This window comes from Physeter macrocephalus, chromosome 2 (genome assembly GCF_002837175.3).
Source record: "Physeter macrocephalus isolate SW-GA chromosome 2, ASM283717v5, whole genome shotgun sequence".
Classification (NCBI taxonomy): domain Eukaryota; kingdom Metazoa; phylum Chordata; class Mammalia; order Artiodactyla; family Physeteridae; genus Physeter; species Physeter macrocephalus.
Window position 1 is genome coordinate 112560201 of NC_041215.1, and position 18700 is coordinate 112578900.

Here is an 18700-nt window from a genome sequence, read left to right on the forward strand (position 1 = left end):
CTCTGCAGTAGTTATTTCCACTATTTTATCTTCCCAGTCACTTATCCATTCTTCTGCTTCAGTTATTCTGCTATTGATTGCTTCTAGAGAATTTTTAATTTCATTTAATGTGTTGTTCATCATTGTTTGTTTGCTCTTTAGTTCTTCTGGGTCCTTGTTAAACGTTTCTTGTATTTTCTCCATTCTATTTCCAAGTTTCTGGATCATCTTTACTATCATTACTCTGAATTCTTTATCAGGTAGACTGCCTATTTCCTCTTGATTTGTTTGGTCTGGTGGGTTTTTACCTTGCTCTTTCATCTGCTGTGCCTTTCTCTGTCTTCTCATTTTGCTTGACCTATTGCATTTGGCGTCTCCTTTTTGCAGACTGCAGATTCGTAGTTCCCGTTGTTTTTGGCATCTGCCCACTGTGGGTAAGGTTGGTTTAGTGGGTTGTGCTAGGCTTCCTGGTGAAGGGGACTGGTGCCTGTGTTCTGGTGGATGAGGCTGGATCTTGTCATTTTGGTGTGAAGGACCGCATCTGGTGGCGTGTTTTGGGATGTCTGTGAACTCATTATGATTTTAGGCAGCCTCTCTGCTAATGGGTGGGGTTGTGTTCCTGTCTTGCTAGTTGTTTGGCGTAGGGTTTCCAGCACTGGAGCTTGTTGGCCGTTGAGGGGAGCTGGGTCTTAGCATTGAGATTTAGATCTCCGGGAGAGCTTTTGCCGTTTGATATTACGTGGGGTTGGGAGGTCTCTGGTGGTCCAGTGTCCTGAACTCGGCTCTCCCACCTACTTGGCTCAGGACTGACACCTGGACGGAGCACCAAGACTTTTTCAGCCACACGGCAGGCTCTTTTTGGCCCTCGTCTCCCTTTCCTCAAGCCACCACACGTCAGCCACTTCCGCGCCCTCAGAGTTTCCCAGTGGCGCCCACTCACCGGATGATGAATGTTATTTTTAATATAACTAATGGAACTGAGACAGTTTTAAATGGACATTTTTATGTACTGTCCTAGGGTTACTCTGAGATGACTCTAGCCATTTCCTAAGAAGGGTATTTCAGCATGTAATTTCCTTTCTTCATTTGCTTCCTCTGGCATTCACTTTTCATTGTGAGCCATTAGAAACTTTGCTTAGAATGAGTTTTTCTACTGAAATGTCGTGCTGTCACTGCCCTCGCATCAGATATTGGAAGATTGTGGGAGGCACAAAGGATGAAGTCTGCTTTCCAGGTGCTGAAACAGGCTTTGCTTTTGCCAGTGCTGGTGGCCTGGCTCTGTAGCTCAGTAGTCATTTTCAAGAGACAGAAGCAGTTTCCCCCTTCTCCCTATCCCCAGGAATCATGCAAAATTAAGAGATGCGTAGCTGATGAATTGTTGACTGTCTTTAGCGGCCATGTTCCTGTTGTGTGCGGTGAAAGTCCCCGAGGCCGTGTCTGATATGCTGACATCAGAGTTCCACCACCCAGAGACCGTGCAGCGGCTGAACGCTGTCCTTAAGTTCCACACGCTTTGGAGGTTTCGCTATCAGGTCTGGCCCCGGATGGAGGATGGAGCACAGCAGATTTTTAAGGTGAGGGATACATCCCACATGAGTATTAGATTAGCAAACACAGCCCAAGGTTCATTTCAGTCCTTGAGCCTCAAATCCACAGTGTATGTCCCAAGAGATGCTTCTTTTTTTTCCCTCTCTGATTACATAAGTAAACCTAACTCATATATGAGTGAATTCTTGTCCTTAAAACAAATTGAAATATAAGAATATAGAGTAAGAAAATCAAGTTTCTATAAACCTCAAGATTTCAGCACCATCCCCAGAGGTAAACACATAGAAGTTTGGGGTGTAATCTTACATACATTTTGCTATATAAACACGGATGTTCTTTGGAGGATGGGGTGATTAACACAAATAGAAATCATATAGTTGAAACCCTTCATTTTATTAATGAGTAAACTGAGGCCCGGAGACGTTCTTCATGTACCTTATAACATCCTGTGCTCTAAAAGATTATGTCATAATTTTGCTTCAGACTCATTCTAGCTTATTTTCCATCTTACTCACTTCATTCTTCTGATATCAACTAACAGATCCCGCCTCCCAGTATAAACTTCACCCTGCCCTCCCCAGTGCTTGGAATGCCATCTGTCCCGATGTTTGACCCCCCTTGGGTCCCTCAGTGCAGCGGGAGTGTCCAGGACCCCATTAATGAAGACCAGTCTGTGAGTAACAGGCACTTCCTTTCTAATATCTCCAGGCTCCATGGTATACATGTAAGAGAGAACAATGGTTGTGTGAGACAATTGTCATAAGAATGTAATAACAGCACAGAAAATCAACCACAAAAGGCCTTTAGTTCTTGTGAGATAGAAGGAGCTAACATCTGGGGTGAGCATTTGCAGACCTCCAAAAGCCAAAACAGTTTTGTTCCGTAATCATAGAAGCAGCCACCTTATAATAAAAGCTACTAAAAGCATTAGGCATTGATTTCTTAGCCAGAGGTAGTGCTTTTGCCTCTCTTTATTATAAAACAAACAATTCATTTAACCTACGTAAGCTACCCCAAAGTTAATGAGATTGACTCTGGATGAATAAGAAAAAGAACTGAGTTGCCTGCTCTTGCTGTCCTTGTTTGGACCTTAGTCTGTTGTTTACCTTATTGATCATCAGTATCATCATCAGAAACATCACTCTGAGAGCTCAGGTCTTATGCTATTCTAATACATTACTGCTCTATGTAATATAATTTATAAACAGTTAAGTTTAGAACCCAGTCTATTTATAAACAAGAACCAAGACTATGTGCCTTTTGAAAAAATGAATCTTCAAAATATGCCTTTTTCACCTGTTGCATAGCATTTTCCTAAATTACAAGACAATGTAGAAAATTTGGAAAATAAAGCACATATAGAAAAAGAACACATCTCTATACACAAATTCATGATTATTTCCTTGCATAATTTCCCACAGGATTTAGGGCAATTGGTATGTGAATATTAAAGATTTCTCACAAAATATCCCCAGGATGATTGTACCATTTTACCCTTATACAACACAACAGGAAAATGTCTTCTTTATTCAAATTAACTAGTCTTATTTTTTAATGCCACATTGAATGGCAAAAAACAAAGTTATTGGCTTTTTTATTCACACATCTTTAAAAAGTTGGTTGAATATATGAAGTGAGGTTGAACATTTTTGCATGTCATACATGTATTTTCTAGGCATTTGTAGTTTTCTTTGAACTGTTTGTTTGAACTCTTTACCCATCAGAATATTTTTATTTTAATTTTTCTGCATACACTACCTTCATATCTGATGGTTTTGTGCCAAAGACAAAGGCGCGCTTGGTTCTTCCCTCCAGCATCTGAACCACTGGTATAAAGATCCTTGGTTTTTTTCTCATACATGTGATAGATTCATTTGAGTCAAGTACATTCTCTTCCCAATTTCACAGTGAATTTCAAGCCAAAGCCCCTGATTCTATATCCAGTTGTCTTTCCCTTATCTCATTATAATAAACCAGCTTAACCCCTGGCTCTGAAAATGAATTGCCATGTGGCCCATCAAATGCCCTTAATTGCTGTTGTGTCATCCACTATTGGAAACCTTTAGTCTTATGTTAAGACCCTGTATAAAGGGAGCTTCGATGACTGCTGTCCTTTAGAAGAGTGACCAACACCCCTTGTCTGTCTCTTTAATCCTATGTGACCACTGGCCAACAAAGATGTAGAATTTCTACTATACATAGACATTACTTCAAATTGGTAGTGAAGAACGTCAGTGATCACTTCCCTGCTCTGCGACCAATGACTTCATCCCCAGAGCACTTGGAATTTATCTCAGCATAAGCATCATGATTAAGGCAAAAATAGGATGGCCCTTTTGCAAAGTGAATCTTTTCTCCTTTATTGTTTCGTATCTGTTATGCTTTTGCTGCTGGTAAACAGTCAGATTTTACATTCAACCAGAGTAACACTACCAACTCTCATAATTTCCATGCAGTAGCTTTGTTTCTATAAATATTGTTAAGTATTTACAGTGTGCCACTGTCTTTTCTATTATTTATATTTATTGCTATTTAACATTAATATTTCTAAATATTAAGTGTTTGCAGTGTGGTAGATACTTAAGATACAAAAATGAAATAAATCACATAATTAATTGTTTTACATGAAAGAGATCTTTCCTCCTCCTTCCCATGGTTCTGACTTTCTCTTTTATTAACCTAATGAAGTAAATGTCCTGCATTTAAAACCAGTTCAAGACATTTTGGAAGGAAATAGAGCATTAAAAATGTTTATTCATTGTGTTTAAAGAGTGGATCATTGATATTTTATCCTAAAATAAGATTAGGTAAAATAACATTTTTTCTTTCCCGAAATTACAAACATTCTTGAAGAATTATCCAGATTGAACGAAAAAGAATGTCTTAGTTGTACACAGCCTGGAAACTTGGTAGAAAAAGAAGCAAACAAATAAATCTCCATGAAACTAGATTATGGATGCCCTAACATTTCCTGAGAACAAAGTACCACATCTGTGTCATTCAGCAGAACACTCTTTATACATGTGACCTTGCAGAAGAGTTGCTAGTAAATAAACTTGCCTTCATGTCTCCGTAGAAATCCTTTTCAGCCCGGGCTGTGTCCCGCTCCCATCAAAGGGCAGAACACATCTTAAAGAACTTGCAACAGGAGGAAGAGAAGAAACGTCTTGGTCGAGAAGCCAGCCTCATCACCGCCATCCCCATCACCCAGGAGGCTTGCTACGAGCCCACCTGCACACCCAACTCAGAGCCAGAAGAAGAAGGTGCCCTCTACACACTGGACTTCTTTGTGGGGGTGGGGGGTGCTGAGTCACACAAAAGGGAAAGGACTTGCTTTGAAATAAACATTGACGATTTTATGTGACATGAGGTGATATGCTCCCTCTATCCCTCTCTCTTACCTCCTGACACTATCTAAAGAAAGAGAAAAAATTGTCTTTTTCTAAATGTTTAGAGCTGGCTTGTTTACAGATGAGGACATTAGCCACATTGAATGAACTAATATGATAATGGACCAAGCAGTGACTATGATTCAGGCAACAGCTGAATCCAGAGTGTGTGCTAAAACATATGCAATCAATCTTTCATCATTAAAAATGGGGTTAGTCCATTAACTACTTTCAGCCTTCACAAGTGCAGACAGTTTTTTGGTTGGTATCAGAAAAATGATTTCTGAACCATTCCAAATTCAGTGATTCTCTGCCCCACTTTTGTGAAATCTTTGGGAGGAATTTCCTGTCTCCCTTTCTGTAGGTGTTTTTTCCTCACCAAAGTACACTCTAAATTACTTAAGCCTTATGCTATGAGAGCTATAGACACTTTGATGTAAGTACAACTATAATAGTGATGATAACTTTTTTGTTATAAAACCAAAGTTCACGTTCCCCATTTTCTTTGCCAGTAGAAGAAGTCACCAATCTGGCATCCCGTCGACTGTCTGTGAGTCCATCCTGTACCTCCAGCACTTCCCACAGGAATTATTCCTTCCGCCGAGGGTCAGTCTGGTCAGTGCGTTCAGCCGTCAGTGCTGAAGGTGTGTCCTCTCACAAATGTGTCCTTTATTCCTCATGATTTGTGTGTTTTCAAAAAATTTTTATTTGATATGATTATCTCACTTCATTATACTGTCTTCATTAAATAACCTGTCTCATGATCTTAAAGTTTAAAAATGTATGTTAGCTGAGTGGTATTCTAAAAAAAATTGTTGATTTAATCCAGCAAATGTCCTTGATAAGTTGGTTCTATTTTAATTACATTGCATGTCATCATATTGCTGAGGGTTCAGTAAAACATCATTCTAGGTAGTTAACAGTGTTCAACACTGGCTACACATTACAATCAACCAGGGAGCTTTTAAAAATGCCCAGGTCATACCCAAGACCAAATCAGAATCTCTAAGGGTGGGACTCGAGCACCTCTGTTTTTAAAATCTTTTCAGGTGATTCCAGTGCATAGCTAAGACTCAGTAGGATGCTTTAGGATGCTGTTCTGGAATAACTGATCCAAGGAAGAACAAAGTTCGTGCCGGTCCTGTAATGAAACCTGATTCCGGGGGAGAAATGTGATACTCTTCAGTTCTAAGAATTTTAAAACTACGCTTCTCTAGTGATAAATAACTGTCTGGGGACTCGCTCCTTCATGATTATACAGATTTCATCACAATTTATAAAGTCATCAAAAAGTTGTACAGAAACTAGTGGTTCTCAACCCTTCACTGCACAACCCTGGAAAACTTCAAAAATGACCAATGCTAATTAATCACAGCAGCCCAAGGCATATCTATGTCTTTTCTAACACCTTTATTGAGATATAATTCACATACTAAAATTCACCCTTTTGAAGTACATAATGCAGTGGCTGTTAGTATATTTGTAGAGTGTGCAACCATCAACCCTACTTAATTTTAGGATATTTTCATTATCCCCAAAAGAGACCCTATACCCATTAGTAGTCACGCCTCATCCACCACTCCCCGCAACCCCGAACAGGAAGTAATCTACTTTCTATTTCTGTGGATTTGCCTGTTCTGCACATCTCATATGAATGGAACCATATAATATGTGGCCTTTTGTGACTGGATCCTTTCACTCAGCATACTTTCAAGGTCGATCCATGCTGCCACATGTATCAGTTCTTCATTCCTTCTTATTACAAGATAATGTTCCATTATATGGGTACGCCACATTTTGTTTATCCGTTCACCAGTTAGAGTGGACTTTGGGGTTGTTTCCACCCTTTGGTTATTATGAATTACACTCTTATGAACCATTATGTATAAGTTTTGTGAGGAAAACTGCCAAGCTATTTTCAAAAGTGTCTGTATCGTTTTACATTCCGACCAAAACGCATAAGGGTTCCAATTGTTCCACACCCTTGCATAGGCCCAGTAATCTTAGAAATGAAGAGCAAAGTTGGAAAACTTACGTTTCCCCATTTCAAAACTGACTACAGAGCTGCAGTAACCAAGATTGTGCAGTATGGACTTGAGGGTTGATATACACATCCACGGACTAGATTGGAACCGGAAGTAAACCATTACATGTATGGTGATTTCAAGTTTGAAAAGGGTGCCATGAAACTTCAATGGGGGAAAGAATAGTCTTTCCAACAGATGATGCTGGCACAACTAGATATCTGCACAGAAAAAAAATGTTCCATAAGTAGGTCTGGAACTGAGAAAAGCGCGGCCATTCTGTCTCCCTCTTCAGATGAGGAGCACGCCACCGAACACACGCCCAGCCCCCATGTGCCTCAGCCCCCTCAGGCTGTGTTCCCGGCATGCATCTGTGCAGCAGTGCTTCCAATTGTCCATCTGATGGAGGATGGTGAGGTGCGGGAAGATGGAGTAGCAGGTACAGTTTTGACTAGTCAAACCGTCAGTAACTCTAATAAATACTGAAAGCGTTCATCTGGTAAAGGGCAGTAGGGTGCCCTCGAAGCCATGAACCACTGGCCACGTGTGGAGTTGTTTTATGGACATACTGTAATGACCGATTTGTAGTACGCTGAACTAACACTACCACTTTCTCCACCTTTTCCTCCCACAAACTTTATGACCAAGATATTGCACTTAAACTAGGCAGTTTTTTCCAGGAGCGTTGTTTAGGACTGGGGAACAGACCAACCCTCATTTGGCCACGGAGAAATCAAATAGTGATTTTGGCCACCATAGAAATCTTAGCCATTGGCTTAACATCATTAATGCCATCTTTCTCACTTGATTTCCTTTCCAGAGGTAATATGTAAAGAAAATAATTGAAAAATGAAATGATAAACTAGGGGTAAAGACGAGTTACATTTGTCACAGATAACAGGTTAATATTCTTGATGTTATTTTTTTTAAAAAAAACCTTTATAACTCAATAATGACATTTTTATACCCCAGTAGAGAAATGGACAAAGGATATAAACACACACTCTAACAGCCAATTAAATATGTAAATAACACTGTTGTTTAAAACAACAGTGAAATCTTACATTTCATATAAAAAATTGCAAGGATTATTTCAAAAGAAATTATGCATAGCTGGTAAAGATTCAGAGAAAAGATTATCCTCACACCTTGCTGACAGCAGTAAACATTTAATGCAAGCATTCTGAAACAGTTTCACAGTATGCACTTAAAAGCCTTAAAAGTGTGTACACCCTGTGACACAGATTTTGGTATCTAGCAATTCCCTAAGGCAGTAATGAGGGGGTGAATTAAGGTTTACAGAGAACGCTGTACCTTGTACAGTTTTAAAATAACAAATATTTGAAAAGAGTTTAAATGTCCAACAATAGGCAATTAGTTAATCATGGTACCTCCATATGACAGCTTTCTGTGCACATTAGAAAAATATTAACATAAAAGTGTTCCATTTATAATTAAAAATGTGAGTACCAGAGAGTATTTTCTATATGATATTATTTAAAGATACATGTAAATGTATATATTTCATGTATATGAAAGAATATACTCCAAAATGTTTATAGTTGTTTTGGTGGTTGGTAGACTTATCAGTCTTATTCTCCTCTTTGTCTTTTTCTGTATTTCTCATGTTTTAAGCATTAAACTGCCGTACTTAGCAATTAGAATAAAAATAGTGTTATAAAGATAGTTTTGCAACCAATTTCAACTTAACAAAAACCCACATCTATTTTAATTATTTATAAAGATACATGAAAGCTAAAGCTTATATTTACATATCTCTTGTTAAATTATTTATTTATATAGCTCAATTTTAATTGGATGGTTAGCTTCTGAAGCAAAAAAAATTGGTATAATTTATTTTAAATATAAGCTGAAAAATAAATTTATGCTAAACTCTATATTCCTAGTTTAGAAAATGAAACTAAACCATTTAAACTGAAGATCATCTAATGCTTACCTCCTACTCACTTTTAACCACCTGCTTTCTTAGCCCGGGCACTTCCAGGCAATCTTAGCCTGACCATTTTTCCCAAAGAAGTAGCACTTTCTTTCACATTAGGAATAGTTATTTATTCCTAAGACACCCTCATTAGAAGTGGGAACCCTAACTGTTACTGGCTCAACTATGTCATCTTGCTGTGGGAGTTATTATTTAAAACATTCATGTGAACAATAAAAGGTCATGTCTAATTCATGTGCATTCTAAACAAAGCATATTTTCTAAACCAAATAATTACTTTAGGAATTTCTGCATACAATAAACAATGAAGTGGGACTTTAATAAATACTTACCACTGTTAACATTAGGGTAATTTCCAAAACAAAGATTTATAAATATATTCTTTTTTTATTAAAATGTAATTGACATATAACATTGTGCTAGTTTTAGGTATACAACATAAATATTTGATATATGTATGCATTACAAAATGATTACCACAATAAGTTTAGTTAACATCCATCACCATACATAGCTACAATTTTTTTTATGATGGGAACTTTTAAAAAAATTTTTGGCTGCTTTGGGTCTTCGTGGCTGCACGTGGGCTTTCTCTAGTTGCGGCGAGCGGGGGCTATTCTTCGTCGTGGTGCGTGGACATCGAATTGCGGTGGCTTCTCTTGTGGAGCACGAGCTCTAGGGACTCGGGCTTCAGTAGTTGTGTCACACGGACTCAGTAGTTGTGGCCCATGTGCTCTAGAGTGCAAACTCAGTAGCTGTGGCGCTCGGGCTTAGTTGCTTCGCGGCATGTGGGGTCTTACCAGAGCAGGGGTCAAACCTTTGTCCCCTGCATTGGCAGGTGGATTCTTAACCACTGTGCCACCAGGGAAGTCCTGATGAGGCCTTTTAATAACTACTGTCTTAACAGCTTTCAAGTATACAATACAGTGTTGTTAACGATAGTCACCATGCTGTACATTATATCCCCAGGATTTATTTATCTTATAACTGGAAGTTTGTAACCTTTGACCACCTTCCCTCCCCCCAGTACCCACCCCCCCCACCTCTGGTAACCAATCTGTCCTATGTATCTATGAGTTTGGGTTTTTCTTAGATTCCACATGTAAGTGAGATCATACATTTTTCTTTCTGTCTGACTTCTTTCACTTTGCATAACACCCTCAAAGTCCATCCATATTGTCACAAATGGGAGGATTTCCTTTTTTATGGCTAAATGATATTCCATTGAATATCACAAATGCATTTTTAACAAAAGCAATGCTAATATTTCAAGGGCATCCTATACTCTTTTGTCACATTTTCCTTATAGGCTAAAATGTTCAGAAACAACAACAAAAAGAACAGATACCTGCCTTTCAATAGAAAAAGAGTTCACAGAACCTCTGTAAGGCAGAAATTTGAGACAGACCTATTAAAGTTTAGTAAATTATTTGAATACTTTATCTAATAGATTTATCTCCATTTAAGATGAATATTCAATTTCCTTTCTCTTCTAAAGTGAGTGCTGTGGCCCAGCAAGTCTTATGGAATTGTCTGATTGAAGATCCATCAACAGTTCTTCGACATTTCCTGGAAAAACTGACCATCAGCAATAGACAAGTAAATTCCTCTTTCTTTATAGTGTAGCTATGTAGCTATGTGTGTGAACATGGTTAAAAACAAGCAGTGGACTTTATAGTGACATGCATGCAACATTGGTGTCCTCTGACACATAGCCGAGAAGTACTTTGGATGATGATAATGATGAACAAATTAAACGTGGCTGTTTTCTTTTTAATTTCTACATTAACTGATGTCTCCGTATGTATATGGTACACTGCTAGTAATGACCCTAAGATACTGAAAGATTCTGTCTTTTAAACAAAGATTAAGTTCAGTTTAATGTTTTCAGTGTTCAGTACATTTACTGAATTCTGACTGGCTGGTAGTTATGTGGTGCAGGTAGTATTATTAGAGTATGTTGAAACTCTCCATTAATCAAAAAATCTAATTTATCAGGTCACCTTGTGAGAAGATTATGCCAAATAAAAGTCATTTTCTGAGCAATGGCAAAATACACTGATGATTACAAATTATTTCTTCATTCCTGTGTTATGGTCCTGTTCACTGGAAGATTAAGTTTCTGAAAGGAAGGTTAATTATAAACACCTCAATTTATCCTCTTTTGGCCCAGCTTTATCTCTTTGACTTGAAATGTAGGAAGCAGAACTATGAAGTTCAATAAACTAGTTTGTTTAATGGTTTCTTTTTTTTTTTTTAAATAAATTTATTTATTTATTTATTTATTTGTTTTTGACTGTGTTGGGTCTTCGTTTCTGTGCGAGGGCTTTCTCTAGTTGTGGCAAGCGGGGGCCACTCTTCACTGCGGTGCGCAGGCCTCTCACTGTCATGGCCTCTCTTGTTCCGGAGCACAGGCTCCAGACGCGCAGGCTCAGTAGTTGTGGTTCACGGGCCCAGTTGCTCCGCGGCATGTGGGATCTTCCCAGACCAGGACTCGAACCCGTATCCCCTGCATTGGCAGGCAGATTCTCAACCACTGCGCCACCAGGGAAGCCCCTGTTTAATGGTTTCTTAAGATAGATCCTCCTCACATTTCCATCACACCTGGAAGCCACAGCAAATAGAGATGACTAAATGTACAGCTTTCCTGTGATTTGCCTGTGACCTATAGACACAGTCTAAATTTTTATTTAAAAATTTGACTATTGCTTAGTAATTTCATATATTAGCTTCTAGGAGATGGTGTTACAGTTGGCTTAAATGCTATTTAACAAGTATCACACATACTATATTAAAATGCTGAACACAAGGGAAATCAACATGTGGGCAAAAGTAAGAAAAATCCCCCACCTTGCTTTTCAAGAAGTTAATTTTATTTCCTACAGCATGGCAGCTGAATGAGACCTGGAAATTCTGTTGTTCTTTCAGGATGAGTTAATGTACATGCTGCGCAAACTTCTCCTGAATATCGGAGACTTTCCTGCTCAGACCTCTCACATCCTATTCAACTACTTGGTGAGTTTCACCTCCAGTAGGTTATAAATGTTCATTTCCAAGTAGGAAGCAACAATAAGAGAAAAAGATCTTAGGAGATTTTTTTTTTCAATAAATTCCCATTAATTATATGACTGAAGGTGAATCATGGTCAGCTGAATTCACCACTGTTTGTATGGGGAAGCCCCTCCTGGCATAATCCTTGGCATGTGATGGGCACTCAATAAATGTCTTTTTCCTCTGTGTCTCCCTTTGGCATTATAGAACTTCCTCACGTCGGTCCTTAATTTTAGTTTTCTGTTGAAAAAATGTATATGTTATTTTTTTTAAATTCTTTTTTCTTTTACCACCTTTATTGGAGTATAATTGCTTTACAATGGTATGTTAGTTTCTGCTTTATAACAAAGTGAATCAGCTATTTAAATGCTATTTAACAAGTATCACACATACTATATTAAAATGCTGAACACAAGGGAAATCAACATGTGGGCAAAAGTAAGAAAAATCCCCCACCTTGCTTTTCAAGAAGTTAATTTTATTTCCTACAGCATGGCAGCTGAATGAGACCTGGAAATTCTGTTGTTCTTTCAGGATGAGTTAATGTACATGCTGCGCAAACTTCTCCTGAATATCGGAGACTTTCCTGCTCAGACCTCTCACATCCTATTCAACTACTTGGTGAGTTTCACCTCCAGTAGGTTATAAATGTTCATTTCCAAGTAGGAAGCAACAATAAGAGAAAAAGATCTTAGGAGATTTTTTTTTTCAATAAATTCCCATTAATTATATGACTGAAGGTGAATCATGGTCAGCTGAATTCACCACTGTTTGTATGGGGAAGCCCCTCCTGGCATAATCCTTGGCATGTGATGGGCACTCAATAAATGTCTTTTTCCTCTGTGTCTCCCTTTGGCATTATAGAACTTCCTCACGTCGGTCCTTAATTTTAGTTTTCTGTTGAAAAAATGTATATGTTATTTTTTTTAAATTCTTTTTTCTTTTACCACCTTTATTGGAGTATAATTGCTTTACAATGGTATGTTAGTTTCTGCTTTATAACAAAGTGAATCAGCTATACATATACATATATCCCCATATCCCCTCCCTCTTGTGTCTCCCTCCCACCCCTCTAGGTGGTCACAAAGCACCGAGCTGATCTCTCTGTGTGATGCAGCTGCTTCCCACTAGCTATCTGTTTTACATTTGCTAGTGTATCTATGTCAGTGCTACTCTCTCACTTCATCCCAGCTTCCCCTTCCCCTTCCCCATGTCCTCAAGTCCATTCTTTATGTCTGCATCTTTATTCCTGTCCTGCCCATAGGTTCTTCAGAACCATTTTTTTTTTTTTAGATTCCACATATGTCTGTTAGCATACAGTATTTGTTTTCCTCTTTCTGACTTACTTCACTCTGTATGACAGTCTCTAGGTCCATCCAGCTCGCTACAAATAACTCAATTTCATTTCTTTTTATGGCTGAGTAATATTCCATTGTATATATGTGCCACACCTTCTTTATCCATTCATCTGTTGATGGACACTTAGGTTGCTTCCATGTCCTGGCTATTGTAAACAGCGCTGCAATGAACATTTTGGTACATGACTCTTTTTGAATTATGGTTTTCTCAGGGTATGCTAACACATATATATGGAATCTAAAAAAAAAATGGTTCTGATGAACCTAGGGGAAGGACAGGAATAAAGATGCAGATGTAGAGAATGGACTTGAGGACATGGGGAGGGGGAAGGGTAAGCTGGGATGAAGTGAGAGAATAGCGCTGACATATATACACTAGCAAATGTAAAATAGATAGCTAGTGGGAAGCAGCTGCATCACACAGAGAGATCAGCTCGGTGCTTTGTGATGACCTAGAGGGGTAGGATAGGGAGGGTGGGAGAGAGATGCAAGAGGGAGGGGATATGGGGATATACGTAGACATATAGCTGATTCACTTTGTTATACAGCAGAAACTAACACAACGTTGTAAAGCAATTGTACTCCAGTAAAGATGTTTAAAAAAAAAAGCAGTTAGTATTTTAGTGATAACATAAAAATATATGGCAACCTGTTCAGGCCAGTTTTCCACTTATCCCTTCTTCTGCTTACTGCCACTGAAAGTGTTAGAGAAACATTTGAACAGAGAATTCAAAGGCAAAAAAACCCAATATTTAATTAAGAAAATGAAAAGCCAAGGAAATGAGAATGTAAGCTCAGAATTACTGTGACTTTGTGACCACTTCCTGTTCTGACTTATAGGTAGGATTAATCATGTACTTTGTGCGGACCCCCTGCGAGTGGGGGATGGATGCCATTTCAGCCACTCTGACTTTCCTGTGGGAGGTGGTCGGTTATGTAGAAGGCCTGTTCTTCAAGGATCTGAAGCAGACCATGAAGAAGGAGCAATGTGAGGTCAAGCTCCTGGTGACAGCTTCAATGCCAGGTACTGCTTTTGGAAGACACTAACTTTTTTAGGAGTATAAATAACCCTTTTACAGACCAAGTGTCTCTTTCATTCATGAGAAAATTTTCTGACCCTGGGATTGAGTGCTTCAAAGAATTTTTGTTGAATACAATCTGAAGAAATACAATAGACCCTTTAAAAGTCAGCAATTGCCAGATGAAAAGGGAGACATCAGAACTGAGATCCGCGTGAATCAGTACTTGAAGGACTGCCAAGGTTAAAGATTTATTTAAGTCTATTGCAGAGGGCCAGCTGAACTGAGAGCCTTTTTGAATGAATTTTTGGCACTGCAAGGAGAATACTATTGTTTGCATGGCAGGGACCCCAGGCTTTTGTAAACTCACTGAGAGATGGCTTTATGAAAAATTGGAAAAGGGAAAAGCAGGAAGGAAAATTACAAAAAAACATGCAGTGTGATATAAACTCTAGTTACAATTCCTTTTCACTTTGGATAGCTTGCCTTTCTTGGAGGTAAAGTTTTGCCAAGCCTTTATCCTTGTGCAATGTCTAAGAAAATGTGAGATAATACATGTATTGAAATAAAAAGACAAAATTATATATAAATAAGAACACAGGTTCTGGCAGCAAAGAGGCCTATGTTAAAATCAGAGCACTGCCATTTATCATCTGTATAATTAATATTAGCTATGAAAAAGTACATCACTTTTAAAGCTTTCTTTACTCACACGTACAATGGGAGTATGATTCATACTTCATAATTGTGAGGAATGAGTTTAGGTTTGTAAAATACTAGCTGCCATACCTGACACATGGTAAGCATTCAGTAAGTGGTAATGATATATTTATGTGTCTATAGGTTACTCAACAAAGAGAACAGCTTTTATTACAGCAAAGAAACATATTGTCAGGCATATACTTAAAAACAACTCATTATAGATCAAGGTATATCATAATATTCACTGTCTCACCCGCCAAGCAGAATACAGAAAATGTAAATTTAAACTACCTTTCAGGTACTTGTTTAGCTTTTGCTAATAACTCTGTTTGTATCTTCTCAACCATTATTACCTCATCATCTCATTTAAAATAAAGAAATAGATTATTTGTTGGAATGCTTAAGATTTGAATTCTGACTCTTCCACTAAATAAATGTGTCTTTGACTAAGTTACTTATAAGTTCTTATTTATAAGAATAAGTTCTCTCTGTTTCTTCATTTGTAGTGTGAAAATAAGAATACCCATATCATAGGGTTGCTATGAGATTTAAATATGATTATGCACATAAAACCATTTAAAAGTATGGGGAACTCCATAAACGGTAGCTATGGGGCTTCCCTGGTGGCGCAGTGGTTGAGAGTCCGCCTGCCGATGCAGGCGACACGGGTTCGTGCCCCGGTCCGGGAAGATCCCACATGCCGCGGAGCGGCTGGGCCCGTGAGCCATGGCCGCTGAGCCTGCGCGTCCGGAGCCTGTGCTCCGCAACGGGAGAGGCCACAACAGTGAGAGGCCCGCCTACCGCCAAGAAAAAAAAACAAAAAAACGGTAGCTATGATTTTTAAATAATAAGTAAACGTATTTAAAATATATATTTAACTAGAAACAAAGGAGTGCAGTTAGTACAATGCAGAAGTCGCATTAAACCCTCACTAGTAGTAATCATAATAATAAAAACATCAGCTTATTGATAATATTTTAATAATTTGTGCCTTATCTATAAACTTTCTTTTTTGCCTTCTGTAGGTACCAAAACCTTGGTAGTTCATGGACAGAATGAGTGTGATATCCCAACCCAGTTACCAGTCCATGAAGATACTCAATTTGAAGCCCTGTTAAAGGTAGGGATGGCTTTCGACAGAAGTGATTTTTTTTTAATGCACAATGGCTATGGCCACTTCACTGATCATCCAGTTTTGAATTAAATGGCCTTTCTCTATCTTCAAATGAATATATGCGTTTATTTACCTCTTCTAGAATCTGCCCCACTCTTGTGTACTTCCTCTATTTCCTTGCATAATTTTCCCCACATAGATGTAGGCAAGATCATGCCGGCTCCCTCTCAGCTACAGCAGCCACGTGACACTCCTCTTGAGATGCTGTGAATCCTGCTTAGGAGTATCCTGGCATCGCTTGTGGCAGTTCTGGAGCCGCCCTGGGTTTGCACGCCAAGTGCACTGGGACAGACTCTAGGGGTCAGGTGACAGTCCATGCCAGAGACGCTTTTTGTGGCATCGAGTTGAACAATACACAGTCTTGATTTGCCACTGACAGAAATGATTGGAGAGGCAGAAAATATACACCTTAGAATAAAATAAGTGAATCACGGAAGTATTTTTAATGGTTATGACAGTTACGCCCCTTAAGAGGTATGCAGTCCATTGTAACTCATGCCTGTAGGGTTGTTAAGGGAAAGTAGTAAGTACACTAGTGCAGTGATTCCCTGTTTATCTGGGGCCCAAACTTTTGGCCCAGAAAAGACCTCTGAGAAATTCAGTTTTGCAAGCCTGTGTATTTTATTTCAGTAGAAAGGGTTGTCAAGCCTCCTCCAGGCCTCACTCCTTCATCTCCAGAGTCTCTCAGGCCCAGTGAAGCAAACTTCAACGGCCACTTCATTTTCCTGCTCACTTTGGTTGGTAGCATAGCGTGAAGGCAGACAATGCGTTCAAACCCAGGCTCCACCACAACCAGTGTTATCTAAATAAGTCAAACGACAGGCTCTCTCTAGTCTCGGTTTCTTTTTCAACAGTGCTCGATTATTAGTGCAGGTTATACAAGTTCTCTACATTGAAAGCATTGAGCATAGAATATAGTAGATAATAAGTGCTCAATCACTGTGGTTCATATTATTCTTAATGTTGCTACTAAACATGCTTTCTTCCTGATATTGAGACCAGTAGATGCCACTGTGCCTTCACAGTTCATCACTCAAGTCTACATTGTAATTGTACCTCTTGTTAGCTCTATGAGAACAGAGCAGATAGTTTGTATTACACTATCAGTCTTTTTTTAAATTGAGATATAGTTGATGTATAATATTATACACATTTCAGGTATACAGCCTAGTGATTCACAATTTTTAAAGGTCATATTCCATTTATAGTTATTCTAAAATATTGGCTATATTCTGTGTTGTACAATATATCCTTGTAGCTTATTTATTTTATGCAAAGTAGTTTGCATGTCTTAATCCCCTACCCCTATCTTGCACTACCTTACACAATCAGTCTTTATGCTGTCATGTTTTTGGATAGCTGTGTGCATGTAAATGTTCATATATATGTGTGTGTATATAATATATATACGTATATATATGCACACATATATAAAATGTGTGTAAGATATAAATACATATATATTCCTTATAGGAAGTTACCTTGTTTTATGACATTTTTATCTTTCAGCTTACTGTTTGGCTCAGAATATGATCTCAATAAATGTTTGTTAAAAATTGCTGTTGTTCTAGGAGTGTCTGGAGTTTTTTAATATCCCAGAATCCCAGTCTACACATTACTTTCTCATGGATAAACGATGGAACCTTATCCACTACAATAAGGTGAGACTGAAGTGATGACGCTCGTGGAGAGCTGTGTCAAAAGCCCATCATGCCTTTCCCGAGGGCAGCTTCACTCAGGGGCGTCGCTGTTTAGAGGTGAGGGTATGGCCGCTTGGTTCACACCACCTCACTGTTGATGTATTAGCTTTGGACTGGCCACTTTACCTTTGTACCCTTCAGTTTCCTCATCTGTAAAGGGAAGGTGATGAGAGTAGCTACTTTAGGGTCGTTGTAATAATTAAAGTAGATAAGTAAGGCACTTCGTCACTCATCATTATTACATCTAGATGAACATTTAAGTTGCCCGTATTGTACGTACACGTGTTTATTTGGAATGTTAGTGTTCTCATGCTGCTTTCTACTACATTAAGCATGATTGTGGTAACGTGATCTAATGAACAAAGGAAACCTCAGGAAGACCACTGACATCACTTTACAGGGCTTTTCTTTTCTTCTTCAGAATGGGTTTTAGTAAATGGCCTCTGGCTCCTTTGCTCCTGACAGTGCATCCTGGACTTTGGAAAGCATACTCGGCCTGGGGAGATTGAAGCTTTCCCGAGGAGGGTGTTTATCTTCCCTAGGATTTTGTAGAATTGGGGAGCGTAAAGTAGTAAGAATCTAAACCATCAGAAAATACATAACATGTTTGTCGGACCTTTGGGGAAAGAGGAAATGAGAGTCAGAATTTAATTATTTCAACTCTTTTTTTGTCTTTGTGTAATTCCACCACAGACCTATGTTCGGGATATTTACCCTTTTAGGAGATCCGTGTCTCCACAGCTGAACCTTGTACATATGCATCCAGAGAAAGGACAGGAGCTCATTCAGAAACAGG

General features: G+C 38.6%; 1 protein-coding gene across 3 annotated transcripts in view; it reads left to right on the plus strand.

Annotated features, from left to right (window-relative positions):
- Positions 1-18700, plus strand: part of UNC80 (unc-80 homolog, NALCN channel complex subunit) — a 248069-nt gene that overhangs the window by 172892 nt on the left and 56477 nt on the right. For all 3 annotated transcript variants that reach the window (XM_024124665.1, XM_055079011.1, XM_024124666.1), the window contains 11 exons: positions 1372-1553; positions 2069-2200; positions 4604-4790; positions 5429-5560; positions 7236-7379; positions 10399-10499; positions 11829-11915; positions 14150-14333; positions 16056-16150; positions 17776-17865; positions 18598-18699. In XM_024124665.1, the coding sequence (XP_023980433.1) occupies positions 1372-1553; positions 2069-2200; positions 4604-4790; positions 5429-5560; positions 7236-7379; positions 10399-10499; positions 11829-11915; positions 14150-14333; positions 16056-16150; positions 17776-17865; positions 18598-18699 (1436 nt within the window). The remainder of the gene's footprint in view (positions 1-1371; positions 1554-2068; positions 2201-4603; positions 4791-5428; positions 5561-7235; positions 7380-10398; positions 10500-11828; positions 11916-14149; positions 14334-16055; positions 16151-17775; positions 17866-18597; position 18700) is intronic.